Source organism: Drosophila grimshawi, unplaced genomic scaffold (genome assembly GCF_018153295.1).
Source record: "Drosophila grimshawi isolate 15287-2541.00 unplaced genomic scaffold, ASM1815329v1 contig_311, whole genome shotgun sequence".
Taxonomy (NCBI): domain Eukaryota; kingdom Metazoa; phylum Arthropoda; class Insecta; order Diptera; family Drosophilidae; genus Drosophila; species Drosophila grimshawi.
Window position 1 is genome coordinate 9,207,320 of NW_025063098.1, and position 24,719 is coordinate 9,232,038.

General features: G+C 37.7%; 2 protein-coding genes across 4 annotated transcripts in view; both read left to right on the plus strand.

Moving 5' to 3' along the window:
* The first annotated feature begins 320 nt into the window (after positions 1-320).
* Positions 321-16,152, plus strand: LOC6564124 (elongation of very long chain fatty acids protein). 2 transcript variants are annotated; one of them, XM_032737337.2, is made up of 8 exons: positions 321-655; positions 11,926-12,116; positions 12,183-12,373; positions 12,445-12,525; positions 12,597-12,759; positions 12,829-12,965; positions 13,053-13,322; positions 14,546-16,145. In XM_032737337.2, exons 2-8 carry the CDS (start codon positions 12,056-12,058, stop codon positions 14,696-14,698), a joined length of 1,056 nt encoding a protein of 351 aa, XP_032593228.1. In that variant the 5' UTR covers positions 321-655; positions 11,926-12,055; the 3' UTR covers positions 14,699-16,145. The 2 variants fall into 2 exon arrangements, with proteins under 2 accessions (XP_032593228.1, XP_001989914.1); XM_001989878.3 differs by lacking the exon at positions 321-655 and adding an exon at positions 7,671-7,767 and having other exon boundaries at positions 14,546-16,152.
* Positions 16,153-18,471: 2,319 nt separating this feature from the next.
* Positions 18,472-24,719, plus strand: part of LOC6563267 (elongation of very long chain fatty acids protein AAEL008004) — a 32,740-nt gene continuing 26,492 nt past the window's right edge. The window contains exons 1-2 of one of the 2 annotated variants that reach the window (XM_032737527.2): positions 18,472-18,555; positions 18,678-18,774. The gene's annotated coding sequence lies outside the window, so the exon portion shown is untranslated. Of the gene's footprint in view, positions 18,556-18,607; positions 18,775-24,719 lie in introns of those variants that run through there. The other variant, XM_032737526.2, reaches the window with a different exon arrangement.

The following is a 24,719-nucleotide window of genomic DNA, read 5'->3' on the forward strand; positions in this document are numbered from 1 at the left end:
GATAAAAGTAAATGTAAAAGGAGAGCAGTGCAGCACTCTCTAAGAGCGCGAAAACTATGCAAGGGTGACGTCAGAAGTTCGCCGTATTCAATTGGTGAGCTGCTTTAACACACAACATTTTGATAAGTTAATTAAATTGAGAATGGTTTTGTTTCTTTTTATGCCAAATATGTGTTATTTTAATTTTTGGTAAACATAAAGACATGATCAAATGACGTGAAATTACACACATTTACGTTACCTTATCAATTATGCCCTATGCTTCGTCGGTTTACTTTTGGATTTTTTTTGCTTCTGTTGCCCGCTTAGTTTCATTTTAGACTTCCTTGTGCATGGTTGTTGGCGTTGTTTCTGTGTTTTCTTTTCGGATATGATTTGTTAGATTCGATTCCGGTGCGTGGGTAAATGTACATGTTCACATTAAAGAGAAGCATAACATTCATCATCATCATCAGCAGCAGCATCTACCCTAGCTAAAAAAAAAGCACAACCTTCCCTAAACATCGGTACGCGCGACGATCACTTCGATATATGTAGAAAAGCTCGTGAGTGTGTGTGTGTAGTGTATGTGTGTGTGTGTGAAATTCTTTAAATTTAAGCAAAATTCCATCGCTGCACGCTGCTCGCCAAGTTCGCCGGCCTGAAATCATTGGCGGTAAGTTCGCATCGATTTTCTGTTAGCAACTTGTTGTGCACCCACATTTTATGTTCTCTTACGTTCAGACAAATTAGTCATTAGGTTTTAATTAAAAAAAAAAAAAGAAGAAGAAAAAAAAACGGTCTCCTGTTTCCCGCCGCGCCCAGCAACGCAACGCAAGAGTGAGAGACGGGGAAGCAACAGCCAAAATTAAGAGAGAAAGAGAGTGCACGTGTAAGTGCCGCACGTATTTCTGCTCTTATTGGGCGCGTATGTGTGTGTGTGTGTGTGTGTGCGTGTGTGTGCGTGTGTTGTATGTTTGTATGTGCGACGAGAATGAGAGTGAGAGCGCCGCGTAAGCATGGACGTACGAATGGGGCCTGCCCTTTTATAGGGGGTTGAGGTGCGTTAATAACTGTTAATTGCAGTTGAAGTCCGCATGGGTAAAATAAATCCATAATGCTGTGTGTGTGTGTGGTGTGGTGGCCCGCAGCTAAAAACATGGCTGCCCTTGCGAATTCCAATGGCCATTTCCTTTGTTAACTGCAGCAGTGTATGCAAATGTAAATGCGGTCTCTGACTCCGCTTTATTATGCTGTCAATTGCTTGGCACACATTCAGTTATGTCAATTCATATTTGTTGCATCACGCGCCTCTCCCTCAGTCAACGTCAACCTGTCAGCCAGTGGACAGTGAAGTGCGCTTGGTGCGCGCCTGCGCAGCCCTGAGTTGCATTTTGTTTTTGCCGATCAAGAAAGTTTCACCTGTCCGCAATGCGGAAGCGTCGCCAATCGTTAATTAACCAGTCGTTAATCGAAATTGCAATCGAGCAATGCAGAAGGTCAACAATGCGACTAAAAGCTTAATTTATGTTCTTGTTTTCCTTTTACTATTGTGCGAGAGATTTCCAAGTGTAAAGTCATTTTAGCTGGAATTAATTGCCCATCAGCCAATAAAACAATCTGAATACAAAACAAAAAAAAAATGAATAAATTCCTGTTGCTTACAATTAGTAAGAACATTACACCAGTCACTTAAGGGGGATAACTTAGCACTTACGTCATTTGCAAATTGTAAAATCAATAAACTTGAATTGCTCTTAATGCGCTTAAAACGGTTGGCTAAAGTCAACCAATGGCAAATCAAAAGTCCCAAGCACAAGCTCAAGCCCAAGGTTCAAGTTCGTACATTTTCAATCTGTCCATCTTTCCGCTGTCCGCTGTCCGCAGTCCGCTGTCCAACCACATATCCACTTGTTACGCCTCTCCTCCTTAGCGATGCGATGTGAATGTGTGCGGCACTTTTGCTGAGAGCATCAGTCGTCTGATGAGTCTCAGTGCATGGCGTGGAGAGCGTTCAAAATATCGTATCATATAGAAATTTCATTTTAGCACCGCCAACGTTCAAAGTCCAAACCGATGGGCAAAACATACACATCCATATGCATCTATATATATACTTATGTATATATATATGTGTGTGTGTGTGCGTGTGTGTGTGCGTGTGTGTGTGTTTGTTTGTATATCTTTATGTGGGTCTTGGCGTGGCGTGGTCTGGTTTGATTATGTTTGATGCCATCGTGCGAGTATAATTGTATTTTAGTACATACATATATATGTATATCTCGCATATGAATGTACATATATTTCTATATATGGATGTATGTAGGTCTTAGCCTCTCATGCTTGATAAGCACTCTTTGGCACTGCTATTAGCCAAAGTTCTTTCAACCGGTTTGCCCACAAGTAAAAGATCTTTCACCTAACAATACTCGAATACGAAATACCTCGCAACATTTTTAACACATTTAAAACTTAGAAAAAAATACATTTTTAAAAATAAATCGAATAAGAAATACGCCGGATGATTCTCTAATACACTATGTTGTTAAATGACATAAACTGCAAAGGATTTAAAACTTAAAAAACAAAAATAAAAATGGTGTCAGGCATACATGAGAAAATAAGAAATTCGAATATATAATTTGGAGAATTATATATGTACATTAAATTGATTTAATTAGCGTTAAGAATGTTCAGCTTAAAGTCATAACTGATTAACAAAATATATATAGCCATGCATATATCAGAAGAGGTCAGCTTTTTACATATGTTTGCTGTGTTTGTCATATCATTTCGCACAAAATTGATCAGTGTAGGGTGCTCAAGAATGATTTTGCAGAAATCAATCCGATTCTGTGTCGGCTGGCTGCTGCGGCACGTCTTTACAGTTATTGTGTTTGACCACAAAAATTTGAATCGCATCACAAAAGCAACAAAGACAACGGCAACAGCAAAAGCAACAGAGACAAAAACAGAACTGCCTTCGCAACCACCTGTTGCTCCACTGTGAATACAAAAGATGCCGTTAACTGTGTCTGCCGCCGCAGCACTTGAGAGTTTTCTTCGATGCGACAGACATTTGTGGCACCACCACCTGGGGAGCTGGAAACGATAAATATATTATGAACTGAAATAGTTTTTTTGTTGTATTATTTTTATATATAAAAAAATATAATAAGATCACAACGATTTTATACATGCATATATATTTATATATATAATAAATATAATAAAGTGAATACGATATGGATTCGATTACAGTGCTGCAATTTTGCATAACTCTATTAATTTGATTTAGCACAATCTGTTTATATGTTGGAACTTGGCCATTATCGATCTTAGTCAAGTTGAAAAAAACCCTTTTTCATTTAAGGAGAACTTGCTGAACTGCTTATTTATACTGCCTTTTTTAGTTTTGATTGAATGAAAACCGTTTTTATTTAACTGCCCTTTTTAGTTAGAATGGAATAATTCTCAAAAGACATTTTGCTTTTTTTTTTTTTTACTTTTATTTACCTTATTTTCTATAATTTGTTGTCTTAATCGCCTTTTATGGAGTGACATGTCAAAAAATGTCCAAGATATTTATTATATTTGTCCAGATGCGTGTTACATCGTGGCCAGCTGGCAACCGGTTGAATCAGCGAACAATCTCTTGCAGTGTTTTGTTAATGCTTTCATTAAAGTTAATAGGGCTATCTCAATTTCAAAGTTTTCGCACATTAATTTGTGGGGATGGCCTTCGTTTTTTGCTCTTGTCATTAATTATGCATTCATATATTAAGTATTAAGGTTTGTAGTATGCATATGTAATTTTATTGGGGTCTTTACCAGCCTAGGTTTGGGCTGGTTTTTGTTTTGGGCACACCTGTCTGCTTTAGGCAATATGCAAGGTCTCCGCCCTAGAAAGCTGAACTAAATCTAAGAATACGATAATAAATCAATATATATATCTATATATATATATACGATAATAAATATATATATATATTTATTAAATATAAACGAGCACTGCATATTATCGGTCTTATAAGCAAGTGAAACTTTCCAGCTAAAACCCCAATTTTGATCGCGCATATCAACAACGGTAACCGAGACGAGTACATGGCCAAGTTGAAAGCAAAGGGCCGTCGGACGGCTATCAACTTGAATTGGCTATCTGGCTCGGACTACTTGCGCTTTCATTACAACATCAGCAAACCCAAAAAAAGAAGAAAAAAAACCCAAAAAATTGAATAAAACAAAAAAATGAAATAAAAGCTCGCGTTGGCTGGCGAATCGTACGATCGATTCAGTGTTCCAGCAACCGCTGCCTTTATTTAACTTTTGAATCGCTTGGAATGCCAAGTATTTCAGTACATTTTGGCTGCAAGTCTTTCGCAGCGGCTCTTGGCTCCCAACTGGCCCCACGTCAGTCACGCACCTGAGCAGTTTTTGGGGTGTTGAGCTACTTTGGGGTCCGTTTAGCTGTGTCTGTGCTTTTTTAACGCTTACTTTGTGGCCTCTTTCTTTGAACAGAAAAAGAGATGAGCAAAAAAACGTACAAAATGATTGGGTGCAATAAATGAATCGACTCTTCACACAAACTTTATTACAAACCGATTATCCATATTATAATCATAACCGGAACGCTTTTTTCTGTTCTTTTATATATATATATATATCTGTGTATATATCTTTACGTAGCTTTCAAAATATTGCTTTAAACTTTTAGCTGTTAGTTATGTTTGCACTCAAAGTGCGCTTGGCTAAGGCACCAATAATTAGTGATTCTAAAGTGCAAATATTTAATCTAATGGTCCTGGCCCTTAGTACCGACATTATTAATGTGTTTGTTTTATTGTGCAACAAGCAATTAGCTACATTTTAACACTACAATTTAAAAGGGGACAAATTTCGAGACTTGCGATCTCTAGCGAAAAAAACTTGTGAACCCATTTCTTATGCTAATTTTCAGCGCATCAAAAATGAATTGATTCTCATTTTTGTCTTGTTTACCAGGCCCACGTGTGTGTTTATTTATGTGCTTGTGTGTGTTATGTGTGTGGGATATGCAGGTGATTATTATCGACCTCCGCGAGTATGTGTGCTTGTATGCCCAACTCATTCATAAATAAAACGTTCGTTGGCCGACGTTCGGCGAGCAATATCATCCACAATAGCAACAAACACAACGACGACATCCACACGCATTTAATATCCACATCGGCATTCATATCCACATCCACATCCACATGTTCCTCATAATAAGGCTTGTGAGTGCGCCATTTTGTTTGCATTTGATATCAGCGCCATCTAGCGCTAATGAGCCGTGCATACACACAAATACACGCATTTTGCGCAGAGACAACTAACCAGTCAATACCAATAACAACAGCAATAGCAACATCAACAACAACAACCACAACAACAACCACAACAAAAATAACAAGTCAAAGTCAAACCAGTTGAGGGTCAAAGTTTTACATCTATTGCTCATCCTCCCAAATTGATAGATATCTATTTCGGCATTTGCCGTAATCCAAATCTGACCATGAAATTCATTTGCTACGTGTTGTTGTTTCCGTTTTGTAAGAAAGCCAATTTGCTTTTGATGTGTCTTCTTCTGATTTTGTTTGTTTTGTTTTTTATGTGTTTTTGTTTTTGTTTCGTGCGATTTGTGCAATCATTTCGCACTTGTCCCAAAAAAAAAAAAGTTCAACAAAACATATTTATTTATTTTTGACTTTGACCCGCTTTGCGTGCCATTTTTAATTGTATGTAATCTATAAGTAGGCGTTAGACCCAACCAAAAAAAAAAAAAAAGCAGAACAAACCGCCACATTCGACATGAAGATATCCCAGCATTTCAATGAAACGCCTTCATATTAATTTTATATCTCAGAAAAACCCAAAATAACAATAAGTCTGACAATCGATGTGGCATATGGCCTAATATTATCAAGCATAAGCAATCAATATGGAACATGGTCTATTGGTGTCGTAGACAAGCATTTGCCCAATCAGTGTTGATTAATTATTTCAAATAAATTATACTGATTATCAATTATGTTTGTGTAGATAATAAGTCGTTACTCAGACTTCTGATAAAGTCGGTACTTGCTAGCTTATAAAATTGAAAGAAAAAAATCCCGCCGCACTTAAAATATAATAGTTTATAAGTATAATTATAAGAATAAGTAAATATAATTACACATTCAGTTATTCAGTTACTAAGTATAAAGTTGACACACAGCAAAGGGTCAACACGCTGGCTGGCAACGCCCAAGTTACAAGTTACATAGTCAGATTCATTTGCGTTTACATTTGCATTAAATACAAATAGAATACGAAACAGTTAGAAATGTTTGGGTAGAACCAACCACGCATAGGCAGGCAGACAACGACAACTGACACACAGACGACAGACAACAGACGCACTCAGACAATGGTCTCACTGACTGGCCGACCAGTTGTCATGTAACAAATTAGGCCTAAACCGTATGCATGTAACGGTTTCTGTTTCTGTCGCTTGAATTCAAACGAGTTCAAGTCACACTCAACTCTCTCACCAGAGATACACGCGAGACACACACACACACACACACACACACACGCACACGCACACACATACACATAAAAATAAAACTGTGCTTTCTTCCATTCTTGACTCTCTCGGCGTGTTTTGTGTGGCACATTTAAAACATTGTTGCGGCGTTTTTTTTGCGCACACCTGTTGTTGCGGCAGGTGATGCATGCGGCGTATGTGGCGCATGTGGTGCAGTTAACCAACTGCTGCTCAACGTACGTAACGTCCATACATATGTGTGTATGTGTGCACGTATGCCGGAAAGCGAAAGTGATATTGTTAGCAGCTCTAATGGCCAACAGTGATTCGGCGGCTGGCCAAAACGAATGCTCAGACAAATGGCCAGCAATGTACGACAGTTACATCAACGGTCAACATTGCCGCAGAAGATGGCGACTTGCCACAAAATGCCTTAATTCATATACACACATATACACATACTTAGGTATATCTGTGTGTGTGTGTGTGTGTGTGTGAGTGTGTGTGTGTGTGTGTGAGTTAAGCAAAGTTTTCTTCTCTTTCGAGCGGTGAACGCTTTTGCAATGCAAGCACGACTCAGCATAAACAGCGACTGTTTGGCTGACTGACTGGCTGTTTGGCTGACTGACTTGCTGGTCAGCAAGCTGTCTTTTCCAACATTGGCTCAGTTGTATTTTTGGCACGCTGGCCAACGGTTCAACTAGCGGGTCGGCTTCGTCCGCTCAAGCGACTCAAGCGATTGTCGTCTTTATGCCTTAAGCCTTTTAATAATAATTTATGCATAACAACACAGAACAATAACCGATAAGCGTTCGCGAACACATTGATTCAGTGTATGCATTTTTATTTTGATTTTATTTTGCATTTTTGGTTTCTGTTTTTTTTTTTTGTTTTATCTTCGTGTTGTAGTTGTTGGGCTTTTATCGGCAGAATTGTCGCTGTTGCGTTCGTTGACACTCTCTCGTATGTGACTCGGCGGGGCATGATTCACCTCGCCGTTAAGCTCGGTCGTTCGATGTAATCGGTCTGCTCGTGCGCGCACTCGCTGATCGATTCGGCTGTCGCTTCGTCGTTATTGTCGGATATTCGTCGTCGGCGTCGCTGTCGTCTGTCGACTGATAAGGGTCACAGGCGCATCCATTCAATCGTCAGTTGGCTTAGAAGCGCGCAAGTTAAAGCATCGCGTGAACAAAACGGGAAAACGTTACCAAAAATCAAGTCAAGTGTTTATTGTTGTCACGGTGTGTATGCGTCTGTCTCTGTGTTAGTGTGTGTGTGTATGTGTATGTGTATGTGCGAGCGACCAATGTTGCTGTGATTATCTAATCGTCGTAAACACAGCCAAATGCGTACATACTTATACACTATAATCTTTATATACATATCTAACATAAATACATAATTAAAGCCAAGCCAAAAATAATAACTAGAAAAGCGAACAACTTTCCAAAAACAAATAAAGTTTATACATATATATATATATATATATCTACATGCATACATACATACATATATTAAGAAAGAAAAAAAGTATAACGAAACAACATAATAACAAAACTCCGGCGCGTGGTCAAGCTAACGAGCTTTTTAAGAGCAGCTTGTAAACGTATATCCGTACAGCCGTATAGCCAGCCGTATAGCCAACCGTATACCCCCGTATAACCGTATAAAAGTACCGCTCCGTATGTGTAACTCAGCTACGAAATTCACATTGTATAATCGCGCCAAGTGCGCGAACGTGCCGCGCCTGCCAAATAGATTAGTGATTAGAGGGCGCCCCAAAAAAAAAAAATAATAGCGGTATATATATATAGATATTGCCGTAACTGGGGCGTTTGTTGGCTAATCTAATCTTAACACTTCCACAAAATGAGTAATATCGTCCAGACTAGTTCTGACTGCCAGCTGCGACTTAGTCACATTTTTCTATATTCCATCGTGTTATCAATGCTCGAATCCAATTAAGTGTGAACCACAAATTAAAAAAAAGAACAAAATATAAAATAAAAATCTATATTATAAGGCAGGCAATTGGCATTGATAAGTGTTGATTATGGCCAATTATTGGGGGCGCACCTGCTTAAGCGAAACAGCTGAGTCAGAACGGGCAGCGGCTTGGGTTTAACCAAAATTGCTAACGATAAGGGAAGGCAGCCGCTCTCGTTACGGCTATTGCTATCTGATAAGCTGATTAGCAAGAAATATTGCTGACACCTATTTTATGCTCGTTGGGTCGTCTGGTGACTTAACGGTTAACCGTTTCCGTTTCCATGCGTCATGAGGCAAACAAGCTAAGCATGCTGCAATTGCCACTTGAGCACGCAAATTATTATAATTATTATTATTGCTCTTGTTATTGTTGTTACTGTTGTTGTTGTTGTTGTAGTGTGTGCATCGATTTTGCGCTTAATTAAACTAAACGAGCGATTATGGCAGATAAGCGGCACAATGGGGCTCTCGTAACCCAATAATACTGAATTTAGAACACCCCCCAATCCCTCATCTTCGCAGCACTCCCTTTGATTAATGTAACGTTAGCCGCGATTAGATCAACAAACTTGAAAAAGTTATTTCTGCTCGTGTTTTAAGCTCAATGTTTTTGTGTTCATTGTGCTTTTTAGTTGTGCTTATTGCTCTAATTACTATGGGAAAATGCAACAAAAACAACAACTGCACAGCATGTTAACATTGGCGTGTGTGCCACATTCACAGCCATTTCCACATCTCGGAAAAGTGAAACATAGTCAGTTCTCGGCTGTTCTGGTGTTAGACCGTGTTGCTCTGTAGCCGGAAGCAACAGGCGTCTGGCAGCGCGTGCAACGTGCAACGTGCAGCGGCGTGTTGTGGGCGTCGCGTTCGTTTGTCGCTGCATGCCCCATTGATTGTTTACATCGGCGCCGACAACGTCAACGACAACGACAATGATGATGATGATGATGATGATGATGATGATGATGATGATGACGTCGCCCCTTGTTTGCCAAGTGACAAAGTACTTGTGGAAAAACAAAAACAAAACCAAAACCAAAACAACAACAACAACAAAAAGACAGGCCACACAACATGTGGCATGCTCGATGGCACACCCGCCAACCAATTTTTGCCTTGACTCGCCTCTCTTCGCATCGTTTGTTTGCCAATTTTTGTTTGCTCCACTTTGAGTTGTAATTCTTCTTGGCTTATTATGTAAGCCAACTAGAGTTTTGCAGTTGTCGTACATGTTGTTCACATGTGTATGTTGCCTACTGCGATTTACGGTGCCACAGCCCACAAATGTTTACCTTGACAATTCAAACTGTCAACGGGCCGGGGAGCGGAACACACGTCGGCCGTGCTCATCATCATCAATTCCACGTATCGTTCATATTTCATAATAACCAAAATTTATTGAATTGCATGCTGGTGCTCTTCTTATGTATTTTTTTTGTTTTGGTGCTGCCTGTGCTTGTTGCACAAAATGCTTGCCACTGACCCAGACAACACGACGGCGGCAACAAGTTGCGACAATGCCTTGAGCTGTGGCAATGACAGCAACAACCCAGAGACAGACTACACAGTGGATACATTTTTGTCAACGTTTGTGGCGTCGATTGAGCAAGCGGCGCTTACCCCTCGCTTACCTTTGCCTTGCCATTCATTGATCATGATTCATGACATTCAAAACAAACTTGAAGTGGTCCACAGACAGCAGGCAGCAGACACGAGCACATTGCCTGTGACACGAGCAGCAGGCACACGAGTACATTGCCTTTGAATTTGCATTAGTCGACGACGACGACGACGGTGACGACGTCGACGTCGGTCATGGGACGGCGAACAGATGCTACCGAGTCGTCGAGAAGTCAACGAATCTTACACGTTGCTTTCGTCGAAGAATCGCTGCTATTCGAGAATGGAAATCTTTTTTAGCTCTTGTCTGTTTGTCTGTCTGTCTGTCTGTCTGTCTGTCTGTCTGTCAACGAAAAAGCCGAGAAATACGATTTAATTGGCCATTTTGTAGCTATCCATTGTTTGCCATATTCATTAGCGCATTCGACCGTGAATCTATTTTATTTAAATTAATCAATGAATTGATTTATTGAATGTGCTATCCTATTTATCCATCGTTTTTTTGTTTTGTTTTTTTTTGCCAGATAAACATTTAAAATGTTTAGTTATAACTAAAGGCGGCGAAAGTTGCAAAATTTTGTTGTTCATTTGAGCAATATATAACAAAGGCATTTGATATTTATATATATCTACAGAAATGATCAGCATTAATTTAAATTGCATAATATATTTAATGTAGGCATATTTATTTCTTGCCCAAGAGCTTTTAACTAGCTGACCCATCTTTGGCCAAGCGCATTGCAATGCTTGCATTGAGCTCGGACAAGGGCATTAATGAACGGCGGGCGGGCTTTGTTTTGTGAACGCCACCCACTACACATTAATTGACGGAGGTCACAGCTTCCGCTGCTGCCCCGCACAACGTGTCTGTCCTTGTCTAATCATTTTCATTTTAATGAGCCGAGCACAAAATAACTGTTTTGCCGTGTATTATGCAAATTACTCAAGTAAATGTTGCAACGAGTACTCGCACCTTTCACACCCATTAATATGTATAATTAAATCCACACAATCTTAATACCATAAATTAGATTGGAATTTGTTTGCTGGTGTTGTTGTTTTTGTTATTCCCCTGTTCCTGATTATGTGCAATTAAATTGTCGTGTTTACTGGCAGGGGACTTTAAACTGTCCTCTCTCTGTATTATCAATATCAATATCACTGAAGGCACATTATTCATAAGAGTTTCGATACTATATTTCAATCAATAATTGCTTGTACTTACACGAAATAGTTGCAAAAACAGTTTACTGTTCTCTCTTTGTATTATCAATGTCAATATCATTGAATGCGCATTATTTATAAGAATCTCGATACTATATTTAAATCAATAATTACTTGCACTTACACTTAGTTGTTGCAAAAACAGTTTACTGTTCTCTCTCTGTATTCAATATCTTTGAATGCACATTATTCATAAGAATTTCGATACTGTATTTCAATCAATAATTGATTGCAATTACACTAAATTGTACGAAAAAACCCTGATTACAAAATTACAAAACAAAGTTATATATATATATATATTTTTTAATGAATCTTAATATTTCATAAACTCACAATTCTCATATTTTAGACTTAGATGAATTTCATGGTTCGGCACTTTTTTGAATGCGTTTTTTTTTACAAAATCGGCTTAAATGTTGTTAACCAATGAGTGCAGTTGTTAACGCAGCAACTGCCGAAACGTAATTCATTTGTTAAATGCACCATTTCGAATTATTCTTTTGTTATTTACACAATATTAATACTCATACATCAAAATTCTAAATATATATATATACAATCAGGTTGGTATATCGCGTTATAAATTGTGAGTGCTTAGGAGGAAAGTGAGACAACAACAACTGCCGAAGCAGCAGCAGCAACAATAAGAATAGCCGCAATACCTGCAACAACAGCAACAACAACAACAACAAAATGGATGTTCTCATGCATGATGTGATACATTGGTATAGGGACCTAATGGACAATAAAAGCGGTAAGCAAAGATGCTGATGCAACAATTTTAAACCTTGTCGAGATTTAATCCATGTTGGACTTACAGATCCGCGCGTTAAAAATTTCTTTCTGGCCTCATCGCCGCTGCCCACGCTTTGTATGTGCGTATTTTATGCGTACTTCAGCAAATCCCTGGGTCCGAGACTGATGGCAAATAGGAAGCCCATGGATCTGCGCAAGGTGCTTGTGTACTACAATGCCATACAGACCATATTCAGTGCGTGGATTTTCTATGAGGTAGTTGCGGGACGATCACTCTCAATAGCTGGACACATTTGCCAAACTAAAGCATACTTTTTATTCGACAGTACTTAATGAGCGGCTGGTGGGGTCACTACAGTTTCAAGTGCCAGCCTGTGGACTACAGCAATAGCCCCATGGCAATGCGGGTATGTTTCAAACAGATGCAGAATACACAAATACATTTCTATTTATACTCTGTCATCGTCTGTCTATTTAGATGGTGAATATCTGCTGGTGGTATTACATATCAAAGTTCACAGAATTCTTTGACACGCTCTTCTTTGTGCTGCGCAAGAAGAACGAGCACGTTTCAACGCTGCATGTCATACACCATGGCTGCATGCCGTTCTCGGTATGGATGGGCCTCAAATTTGCACCGGGTACGTTTAAATATGGTTAACTTCAATGAATAACGTTAATAAAATTAATTCACTATTCACTATTTACAGGCGGCCACAGCACATTCTTTGCCCTGCTCAACTCGTTTGTACATATTGTGATGTATTTCTACTACATGATCGCGGCAATGGGTCCCAAATATCAGAAGTTCATTTGGTGGAAGAAATATCTGACCACCTTCCAAATGGTGTGTGAAAATGAAATACAATTTAGCATTGCCAATGCTAATGTGAACGATAATCGAATAATGTATGAATGTATGAATGTTTTACAGGTGCAATTTGTGGCCATATTCACGCATCAGTTCCAGCTTTTGTTCCGCGAGTGCGACTATCCCAGTGGTTTTATGGTCTGGATTGGTCTGCACGGCGTCATGTTCCTATTCCTGTTCTCCGACTTCTACAAAGCCAAATATCGTCGGCCACGCGAGCCGATCAAGGCCAACGGTCACACGAATGGTGTGCACACAAATGGCAAAGTCAAATACATGGCTGATGCTGGCGATACACAGCTAACGAATGGCGGCAACAAGGGAGCCTGCATGGTGAGTTTCAAGTCCGATTGTGCCAAACGTAACATGTCTCAAAATGTAAAGCGTGTGGCGACACTCGTAGGTAAGCGATCTTAAATCAAGTAGCCCTTGAAAGTTATTAGCCGTGTCTAAACAAATATAGCGACGCCAAAAGCACCACTCAATACAGCCATAGACGTCATATATACATACATATTCATATTTGTCTGTATAGTTTTATTATCGTTGCTTTTTTTTTTTTCTATCAACTTAAAAATTCTAACTAGCTTAGTTAAACAAACAGCGCACACACACCCATACACACACACACACACAGCAGTTGCAAACTCTCAACATAACGCGGGGGACGTTTCAATTAGAGTGAACATGTGAAACCGGATGCGAAGGCCCAATCATATCGGCTGCTAGCCATTAGGAAGGCACACAGCGCTTTGAACTTTTGCTTAAAGTTGTTCGTTTTTCTACATCGACATCTATATATATATATATATATATATATATAGGGGATATATATATATATATATATATATATATAGGGGGTTGTATAAGGCGTTGGCTTACACGTGCTAGGCTAAAGTAAAAGATTAATCTTTTTATTATTAATATTATTGCTGTGGAGTCTGTACACTGCATCCGTTCTCTTGGGTCTATTGCCTTAAGAGAAAGGCTAATGACTATATGCTGATGTTCCAATACGTTGTTTTTGTTCCGATACGGTCTTTCTGATTCCGCATTTTAAATCGTTAAACATGCGCTTGCGACTCCAATTCTGACTATTTGACACCTGCTCACTACACGTGTATTTTTGGTTTTTTCTTTGCAAGCCAATAGCTCCTAGTCTCAGTCTTCTTTTAGCCGGGAAGACAGAATACGCACACTGTCCTGTCAGGAAGCCTGTTATTATCGGAAGCGAGTCTTTACGCGTATTCCGACAGTCACTAATACATTTCATATCGTAGCTGCCTAGTAGTTTTTCACTATGTCTGCTTTCCTGAGCAGCTTGCCAGTAATTATCCTTATATATGCTATGGTCGATATATGGTTAAATACACCAGAAAGGGGTACTACCTCATTACCCGGAATGCGTGCCAGGCATGCCTTATTGTTTCTACCCAGCCTAAGTCAGAAACTTCACACATTGGCATACCAACTTTGAGCCAACCGTGTACTTTCCAAGACGAATCTTACGCAATAATGCTCTCTTCTGATTGTTCTCTCTCTTATCTCACTTGCAGCCCGTTTTGGAGGAAGAGTATGTGAAGAGCAATGGTCATGCGGCGTCGGCCTTTCAGGATGGTTACTTCAAGGAGGGCGTACTATCGAGCAATGGTGCCATCTTGAATCCGGACAGCAGTAGCTCTAGTCTGCACCAGCGCAAAGTCAAATAACTACTACTAAGACGTACTACGATGATATTCATTATGTTTACTTTAAGTGTTTAGCATGTAATGGAATTGAGAGCTAGGCATTCAAATCGAGAACGGGCGAACGGCAGATGAGTAATGCATTAAGGCAATTATGACCATTGGTAACCAAAATTTGCAAAATCAAAACAAATAATAGAAGACCCTTATTTGTTTTTAATAATTTATGATAAATATATAATATACATACGTACATACATATACATTGTAAAGGCCAAATGTTCAGTGTATGATAATGATAGGCCGATGTGGCCGTTACATAAGCAAAACAGAACCAGGGAACCTTAACTCCCTCCACAACCACCACTACCACGACATCCACCTCCACCTCTTACACCAGAAAGACCATCAGCACCACTAAACAAAAAACAAAAAAAAAACGTTGCTATACATTTTTATATATGTGTATTTTCAATAATATTAACCCATAAATGAACATATTTTTTGTAAAAATATTTGTAGGCTCAATTTGCATTTCTCAATTGAGGCGTATTCTAAACTGGCAGCAGGTATCATTTTTATCTGATAGGGTATATATATATTGAATACATACACATACATAGATACACCCACACTTACAACAAATGATATGCATAAACTTATAGTTATACATACCTATACATAACGACGATACACTCACAGAACTAGGCATTAACTTTTATATGACAATTTTGGGTAACACTGTGAGACGTCAACCTAACGATAAAGATAAAAGACAACAGACATGCTCTTAAGCCTGCTTTAAACTTAAACGTTAAACTATTTGTAGCTTGTTTATTTGTATATTCTGAGATAGAGAGAGAGAGAGAGAGAGAGAGAGAGAAAGAGAGTAAAATGTTTGTTGCAATATTTTGTAAAAGTCTAATAGTAAACACTTATATATAGTGCGATGTTGTAGTTAGCTAGCCAATTGCAAAACAAAAACAAAAAAACAAAAACAAAACATTTAACAAAACACACATTTAGCACAAATGCTGATGCTGCGAAAACAACAAAACATTATCAAGGAATAGCTTTAGACTTTAAGTGCAAAAATAGCTGAAAGTGACGACAATCAGTTCGGCTTTGGGCCCCCATTTGTGAATTAGAAGCAAACAAAATGTAAGCAACTTTTCAACTTGAAAATAAGATAACTATTTTGCTGTTCGTTTTTATTATTTCTATGTAAATGTTCGATGTGGCTTATGTGCGTATTATATTTGTTACCCCATTTTCGGTTTGTAAATGTTAAAACATTATTTTTTTTTGGATTTTGTTATAGAGCAAAATGAGAAAAGATTTAAGAGTTATTTGTATAACAGTCTATTAATCTGTGCATTGGTTTCTTTGTTAAGTTGTGGTTTAAGCTGACAAGTTCAAAAACTATGGAAAACATGAGTAAAAAGCTTATTATTTATATTAAAGAAATATGGAAACAACCGAAAAGTATTTTATTGTATGGGCATATGTAATATAATTTTGCAAATATTTGGGATAAAAAGTTTTAAAAATCAGTATACATGATTTTTTTCACTAAAGTGTCACATTTGAAAAGTTCATTTAAAAATATGGTTTGTATTTATATATTATAAATATATAGGGTTAAAAGTTTTAAAAATCAGAATATGATTTGTTCGCTAAAATGGGAAGATTTGCCAAGTTATCTTTTCGGCGAAAATATTATTTTTATTAATAAAATAAGTAAACTATTATAATTTAAATTTAAATCGGAATACCAGCTTTCTCCTGGCTTAAGTTTTCGTCCTTAAAAAAGGCTAGATGATCAGCACTGGCACTGGTCCTCTTCTTGGCACTCTCCACCATGGCTAGACAAGCACCACGGGCTACCAGTCTGAGTACATTACAGCAAGTCGTGCCAATTAGAGGTTTTTCCTCAATTCTGAATTCGACTTTCCCGCTAGGACAAATACAATAAAATAAAGTTATTCCAACAAAAGTAAAGATCTTTTTTGTGTATGTTTTGTCAATATTAAATGACAATATTTTAATTGACCATTGTTTACTTGTATAATTTTCATTGCATATTTTTAGGCACTATCGTTAATGGGTAAACAAAATATTGTGTTGTAAAGCTGTAAAACTTCCAACGACTGTGACTGAACTGACAAAACAAATATTTTATAATCATATAATTATAGAAAATGATTTTACAACCGTTTCAGCCAATTTCATAAATGCACTCGTAGCAGTATAGATATAAAAAATTATCGACTTATGAAGAATTTACAAAAGTTGAAACTTTGTAATTTAGAAATTTGTTTTTCAAATAATATCCAGTTGAACCCCATATGTCAAGCAGCTAAAGTTCCAAGTCTAAAATGTAAATTAACTAAAATGTAATTACACAAGTTTGAATATAATTAGCCCCATACCATTTGCTGGGGGCATACAATGTATTTGAACAGTGCATTTCGGGATACCCTGGACCTTGCCTTCGGTCACCGCAGTTGACTTCACCTCATTAGACAAATACAAACAATGCGGCTAACAAGCCAATACCAAGTCAATAAAGTGATAGATGCTCACAGATTGATTTATTTGTGCAACGCTGACATTTTCACAGCTGCAGCAAATATCCCTACTGATCAATCGGGGTAATCCCAAATACGTATGCATATGTATATATATATATACATATATGTATATATAGTAGTATGAAAACTTTGCACATTGCACCGAAATGCAGTCCAAGTGCCGATCGGCTACCGAAGCTGAGTAGTTTAAAAGTGACGAAGGTTGTTTGCCGCTTGGCTGGGCACAGTAAAGGAGTAGTTGCATTTAAGTAAAAGTTCATAATAATAATTTGTTGGCTTAACATAAAAATTAGCGATTACTTCACATACTAATTATTAGCAAACAGAATCGTAATTGATGGCGACAGACGGCCGCATGCATGCCAAATATTTGACATCCACTTGACCTTGACGAAGTGCAAGCGCAAACCGCAGCCGTCCGCCTTTATTTGCCCAGTTAACACAACACAATTATGATTATGCAGTCAGGTGGATTGGGGAGGGTGTGAGTTATATGATGTACTGCAGCATTGCAGCTAATGCTGGAAGCATTGTACACTCTACTCGAGCATCACTCCAATTCAATTAGATAATCTGTGTCTGGCTGCGGCAAACTTCGTTGCAAGTTCGTTTGCCACACGCACGCAATTCAATTGAGCTAACTTAAATATGTACATACTAGGCAAAAATCAAAAAACAAAAAACAAAAAGTTCACTTGAACTTCACTCTGGTTGGCGAACAGGAGCACGCTCCTCACTGAGCCAGAGCCACACCAATTAGTGTGTTTGCTTTCGGCAACAACATGCACTTAAGGGGGCAACAGGCAACGGGCAACGGGCAACGGGCAACTGACTAGTCGCCGCTTCATGGAAAGTTTTCAGCTGCATTTTGTGCTTGCACTTTGTTGTTGCTGTTGTTGTATCGTAAGTTTCCACTGCCAGAAGCTTTTTGTTTTTGTTGTTGTTAAGTTCGTCGTCGCTTAAGTTCTGCGCCTGCTCGCCCGTCCAGCTTAAAGTTTCGCTGGCTGTGCCAACGCTGGCGTTGGCGTCGCAGCCACAGCAACAATCGCAGTCGCAGCCACAGCCGCAGCCACAGCCACAGCCGCAGCCACAGCCGCAGCCGCAGTTTATTTCGAAGTCGCGTCGTCGCAATGCGCGTTTAACAGCCGCTCAACTCAATTTCAGCTCAGTTTCATTCAGAAGTTAAGCTTTAACGCGTCTGCACTCGGCACGGTCTTAAATTCCGCTGCTTATTAGCCAATTGCGAAATTTTTAATTTTTTACAAAGTTCTTGTGAAATAATCGTATGTAAGTATGTATGTTTGTTTGATTGTACACATTCAGGCATACATATGAGCATATAGTTAGCTGCTATATCTGTCTTGGCCGTGCGTTATTTGTGTTGTGGCTTTTGCGGTTTTCAATTCCAGTTTCAATAGAGTGTAAGAAGGAGCATGCAGCATTACCACTAGCACCAGCACCAGCACCAGCAGCACCAGCAACAACAACAGCCAAGCCAAATTGTTGGTAAGTTTCCTCACATACGTTTTGTGCTATTACTTCTTTTGCAACTGTTATTGTTGATTTGTCCAACAAGCTGGCAACACTGCACCACAGCGAAATACCAAATAAAACAAAACAACAAAAAAAGCGCATACATACAAACTTGAAAACAATATACATATACATATATATATACATTTTAATTACGGCTTTAGACGTTTAAGTTAATGAATTATTAAATTAACATATTTCTTGTAATAACCAGTTTTTTTTACAGCCTCAAAGTACATCCCATTAGCAATTGCACTTTGTAATATTAAGAGAATGCAGCAAAAAACTAAACATATATGCATATTTTGCGTGCTTAATTTTGCATATACACAGTAATCTTTTCTATTTCTTTTTATATATCTATTTATTGCTTGTCTCTTATGCATCTGCCGACAGCTGACTAATTGTTTACAATCAGCTCCGAAATTTCAAGGAGCTTTAATGAAAGTTCTCTTCTGCATGTTCTTTCCAAAGCTCAAAAGCAAAAGATCAATGAGAATAGCAGATAGCGGAACTGTTTTCCGTTATACACATATTGATCTACGCACTGTTAAAGCTTGAAAGCAAATTATACCATATAAAGCGATTTTAATAGCCCATGTAATAATTAACAGGTTTGTGTTAACTGATTCCCTTTTTTGTGATACACAAAACGCAAAAAAACAAAAACACTTCGCAAATTGCAGAAAATCCCCATTAAATTAGCCAGGGCACTCCATGCTCAACCTTGGACTTGACTCTTGCCACTGATGGTCAACTGATTGCCTTGTCAGATTTACCTGTCTGCCCGATGCCCGATGTCACTATGTATCTTTGTTGTTGCTGATGTGGTTCTGCGGCCAGTGGCCCTGTTACTGCCCATTTTAAACAACTTTTGGAACAACTTTCAAGCGTTTATTAACATGGAGGAAGCCGCACGCATGTTGCTGCTGATGATTCCCCTTTCAACTATATTGATCTGATGCACATTCTTTTTCGAAGTTGCTTCCGCATTGCTAATTGAACCACACAGCACAGAATTAATGAAACTTGTTAAAGCTAGTTAAGGTATTTATTCACTACCGGGACTCACGACCGGTTCCTGGATTTCACAAAGTTTACCCTGAGTCCGCGTCTGAGTGAGAACGTGTATTGCGTTTATTTCATCTGAGTAATTGCAAAAGTGCCAGTTATTGGCAATATTGATTCAAATAACGTGGAATAACGTGGAATAACGTGGAATTTCGCTTTCAAACGTCTTACATATGCAAACAAAATGATTTACGCTATTCCGCGTGCTTTTTGCTCTTCTTCGAATGCCACGCACGTAGAACACATTTCAGGCGAATCCACAGGCTTACCCTGCCTGCCAAGAGATCGTCACTGCCAGATCTAAGCTCTGAGCCAATTACAACAACAACCACAATAAAAAGAGAAGAAGATGAAGAAGAAGCAGAAACAGAAGTAGAATGTTGAACGGTCAATGTGCTGAGCACAGCGAGAATTCCCCAAACATAAAAATGTTTAGCATGGCGTTGTCGACGGCTCAACGCACTCTCTATAAATATATCAAACGCACGTTTCTCTGCCAACAGGATCCGGTCTTTCTCTCCCGCTGGGCAGGGCGGCGGTTGGGGTGGAGAGTGCTAGCAAAGCATGCTAATTTTTAAGCCCAACAGCGACGCACTGACATTGACAGCCAACTGCGATTTTGGGCAATTCATAGATGACCAAAATGTACGACACACACACACACACACACACACACACACACACATGGCAGACAGAGCACGGCAAAAAGTGAATGGGAACGTGCAAAACTTTTGATGTATGTTCCCAACCGTATATATAATGTACATATTTGTATGTTTCTAATATTTCTTAGGCCATAATATTATGCGTAAATATCTAAATAATCGTGCTCAAAGTCGAAAAAGAACTAGAATTTATAAAAATATTAAAATCGCAAGCCAGCGTGGCTAGCACAATAACAACAGCAGTGCTTGTCAAACTGGCAAATCAATTACAAAACTGTTTGCTGGAAAACGAATGTCGTTAAATGATCAGTTGTGGAATTGTTTACCCACATCGCTAGTCAATAAACTTTGGCCGCAAATGAAATACGTGAAATACAACGTACCCTGTCATGATGATGTACTACGTCTTGCAATCGCCGTAATATATTTATATATATACATATATATATATATATATATTTATTTATATGTATATATATGTATATAGATACAGATGTTTGCAGTTGAGTGTTCCTGTTTTTGCGGTGTTGTCGTTTGTGTTTTGTCTTATGACTAATGAAAACAATTAACAGCGTTTTATCTACGTCTACGCCTACGTGGCTAGCATAATCAAGCATCAGGCGAGATCAGCTGACAGATATCACCAGTAGTTTCAGCATAATTGCATTGTTTGTCAACGCGTAATAATCGAAACGCCGCCTTGACTGCACAATCAGCTAGTAGTGGGAGCTTTTATACCCTGTATCCATTCAAAGTGGGTAAAATGGTTTTATGCAAACTTATATTACAGGCAAAAGGAAGCATCTGCCACCCCCAAAAGTGTATGTATTCCCGATCAGTGTCAGCAGCCAAGTCGACCTAGCAATGCCCGTCTGTCTGACCATATGCTTGGTCTGCTCGGTATAAACAAAACTATTTCTCAGACTATAATTTGCTGTATACTTAAAATTTGAAATTTAAAATTTGAAAGAACTCAGTCGACTACAGAATTCTTACTTGCTTCTTATTATAGATCAGCTGATTGCTGAAGTGAACTTCATGTGTGCTTTGAGGCATTCCTTTTACAAGACTAAAGCAATGTTATGTCTTATGTGTTGATATTAACCATTGATTGGGCTAATTAGCACCGCACATACAAATACAAAAAAAAATAAAAAACGACGCGCAAAAACACTAATTAGCAATGGCAACAACAACAACAACAACATCATTAATGTATACCAACAACAGCAATGAAAATGCAACGAAATTGATTTCAAAATGCGCAATAAATTAGGTTGTGTGTGTGTGTGTGTGTGTGTGGTTAAACATGAATATACACACCTACATACAGAGATAATTGAGTAGAGCTCAACTTAAGGCTAACTTCAGTCAGTTAAACAGCTCACATTCCAACCGGACCAACAAATTGGCTAACCTCTGACATGATTAACGCTCTTTAGCCACATTGTCGATCATACAATTGTATAAAAATATGTTTAGGCCAAACTTGTTTGATGTAATTCCATTTGCTTAGCATTTTTGAATAGTGTACATTTTGTAAAACATAAAACATATTGTAGACATTTCAATCATCTTCAAATGTTGTTGACAAACTGATCTCTTTAATAAAAAATGGGTTTATTTATCCGACTAATATATAAGATGAAAGTTCAATGAATTCAAAAATGTTGTCAATCGAGTATTTTTGCAGTTGCTTAATAGGATTGTTTATTGAATGCGACTGGTTCCAGATAATTGTTCTACTTTCAATTTATGGAATATTTAATATTTAAGAAATGTTTCAGTTTTTTCAATGAATTTCATTGTATTTCCCGATTATTATTTTATTATGCTGTTATTTATTTTATTGATAATCATTTATAAATGTAGCAAATCAGCTTACTTGTCATTTGTCTAACGCAAATAAAAAGCAGGTGTTAAAATCAACTTGACTTTTAGATTTGCAAATGCATTTCAATGTTAACTAAGCAAATAATTTGCAGTCAATGAATTAACGGAGATGAGTTCATTTTCAATTATCGACAATTAACAATTAACAATAAATCGAAATAACTCATGTAACAACTCTGACAACTCATTTATCACATATACTTCCCTTTTTATTTAGATTATATTGTATTACATTATGTCTTCCGCAAAAAAAGATATATACACAAAGGTCGACCTATTGTGTCTCTTACAAGCCTTGACAATTCACAAATCAAATTAACCAACATTGAGAAAAGAAGAAGATTCATGAACATGAACAAAGCAATTGTACACAAAAATGTACGAAGAGTTCAGCGTAAATTCATTTATTGCTAAAAAAAAATAAAAAATAAAAATAAAAACAAAAAGATACTTTTCGGTTGCCTGGTTTTAATGAACACTTTGCTCATTTGCGCCCACATTCAACTTGATATAATGTCAACCGCCAAAGCGAAAAAAAGAAGCAGCAGCAACAAGCTGAATAAAAACAAAAGGAAACTTCTCTTCAAAGAACACAAACACGACATTGAACATTCGGTTGAATACCAAACGCTGACGTTGATTGAGTTGTCAAAAACCAACAACAATGCAAATTCCCACAACACATTTTTGCTCAGCTGCTGTTCACTTGTTAACTTGGCCCAGCCTTTGTCTCTCGACTTGTGGCTTGTACTTGTGTGTGTGTCACTGACTTTGCACCGAGATTAGTTACTTATTAGAAATTGCCTTGAGATGGATATGGATGTGGATGCCGTGTGGATGCTGCGTCCAAGTCAGAAGGCTTCAACAGTTTAATGGTCTTAATTAGCCCAAAACATTGAGCAAAAACCTTCACTTTACCCTTCCCTTTTTGATGTTAGTTTTTGTGTAGACTGTCAACTCTTGACTTGGCTCATCTTGTCAACACAATTAGAATGGCTTCGTCTGCTATGCAACGTATATATCAGATTTTATTCATGTACGCAGTTTTATCTTTTGATTAAAAATATACACATACATATACATATATATATATATATATATATATATATATATATATATATATATATATATATATATAAATATATATAATAAGGTGAACTACACTTGACAACAGAAGCATGGCGATTTTCTCAATTTCTGGACTTTTTCTTAGAGTGTATATTTAAGATTCTTTTCATGTACTTTGTATTCGTTTAATATTACAATGTACTAATATATATTTGGGTATTTGGGTATTTTACCTAATTATAAATACAAAAAAAAACAAAAAAACAATTAGCGACACGTTTTCAAGTTAAACTGTAAATCTTACATTTAAATATTGGTTACGAATGTATTTTTCAGTTATTTGCATTCCTTGGCTGTAAATTTCAAAGTTAATTTGTATAAAATTATAAAGCTGCCCTGTAATTTTGTCACTTTGATGTAGACAATCATCATACTAATTATATACTGTGACAAGGTGTGCAAACTTAGCCTTTGATTAGGCATTGATTTTGGCATTTAATTAACACACGAGTCAATTAACGCCATGAATTGACGTTAACTTAAATTGCAATTATTTGCATACAAAGTGCACAAAGTTGTGCAACGAACCATTACTTTAAGCGTTCTGTTCAAATATTATTAATATTGCTGTATTTAAGTTTAAGGTCTACTACCTTATGCACATATTTAAAATACATACATTCTGCGAATTTCGACTGAAGGCACTCGTGTTTATGGAACTGGCAAATATCAATTAAATTAAGTCGATCGCCATCACAAATTGATAACGTGCTAAGATTATTAAAAATAAACTGCAACGAATAAAGCTAAAAAACCAACAGTCAACCAATTGTCACACAGGACCAGTCTACGGCATCTAAAATTCTAAAATTGGTTTAAGGTTACAAGAATCGCAACATCGTGTTCAACAAACTTTCAAAATTAAGTCAAAAACGGCTTTAACGAAGGTACACCAATTGCCACATTAAGTGGCAAAATGTTGTATTGTAAATGGATTAACTTATTACTGGCACGATTTAATGAAGTCTGAGAGATGTTTCTTTACTCGAAGCTGTGGTGGCGTTTCACTTATGATCTAAGCTGCATACTGTCATCACAACAGGACCCCCTTTAAATGTAAAATTTCAGGCCATATGCACTTGGAGGGTTAGAAAAACCTCTTGATTGAAGTTTTGGCGAACTATACGGAGCATCAACCAGATCCAAATGCCTTATTGCAAC

What these genes read in the sequence shown, in the direction of transcription:
- LOC6564124 (XM_032737337.2), top strand. Translation starts at nt 12,056, where the DNA reads ATGGATGTTCTCATGCATGATGTGATACATTGGTATAGGGACCTAATG. An exon ending in ATAGCCCCATGGCAATGCGG is followed by an intron (nt 12,526 to 12,596) that starts GTATGTTTCAAA and finishes CTGTCTATTTAG; the next exon opens with ATGGTGAATATCTGCTGGTG. An exon ending in GGGCCTCAAATTTGCACCGG is followed by an intron (nt 12,760 to 12,828) that starts GTACGTTTAAAT and finishes CACTATTTACAG; the next exon opens with GCGGCCACAGCACATTCTTT.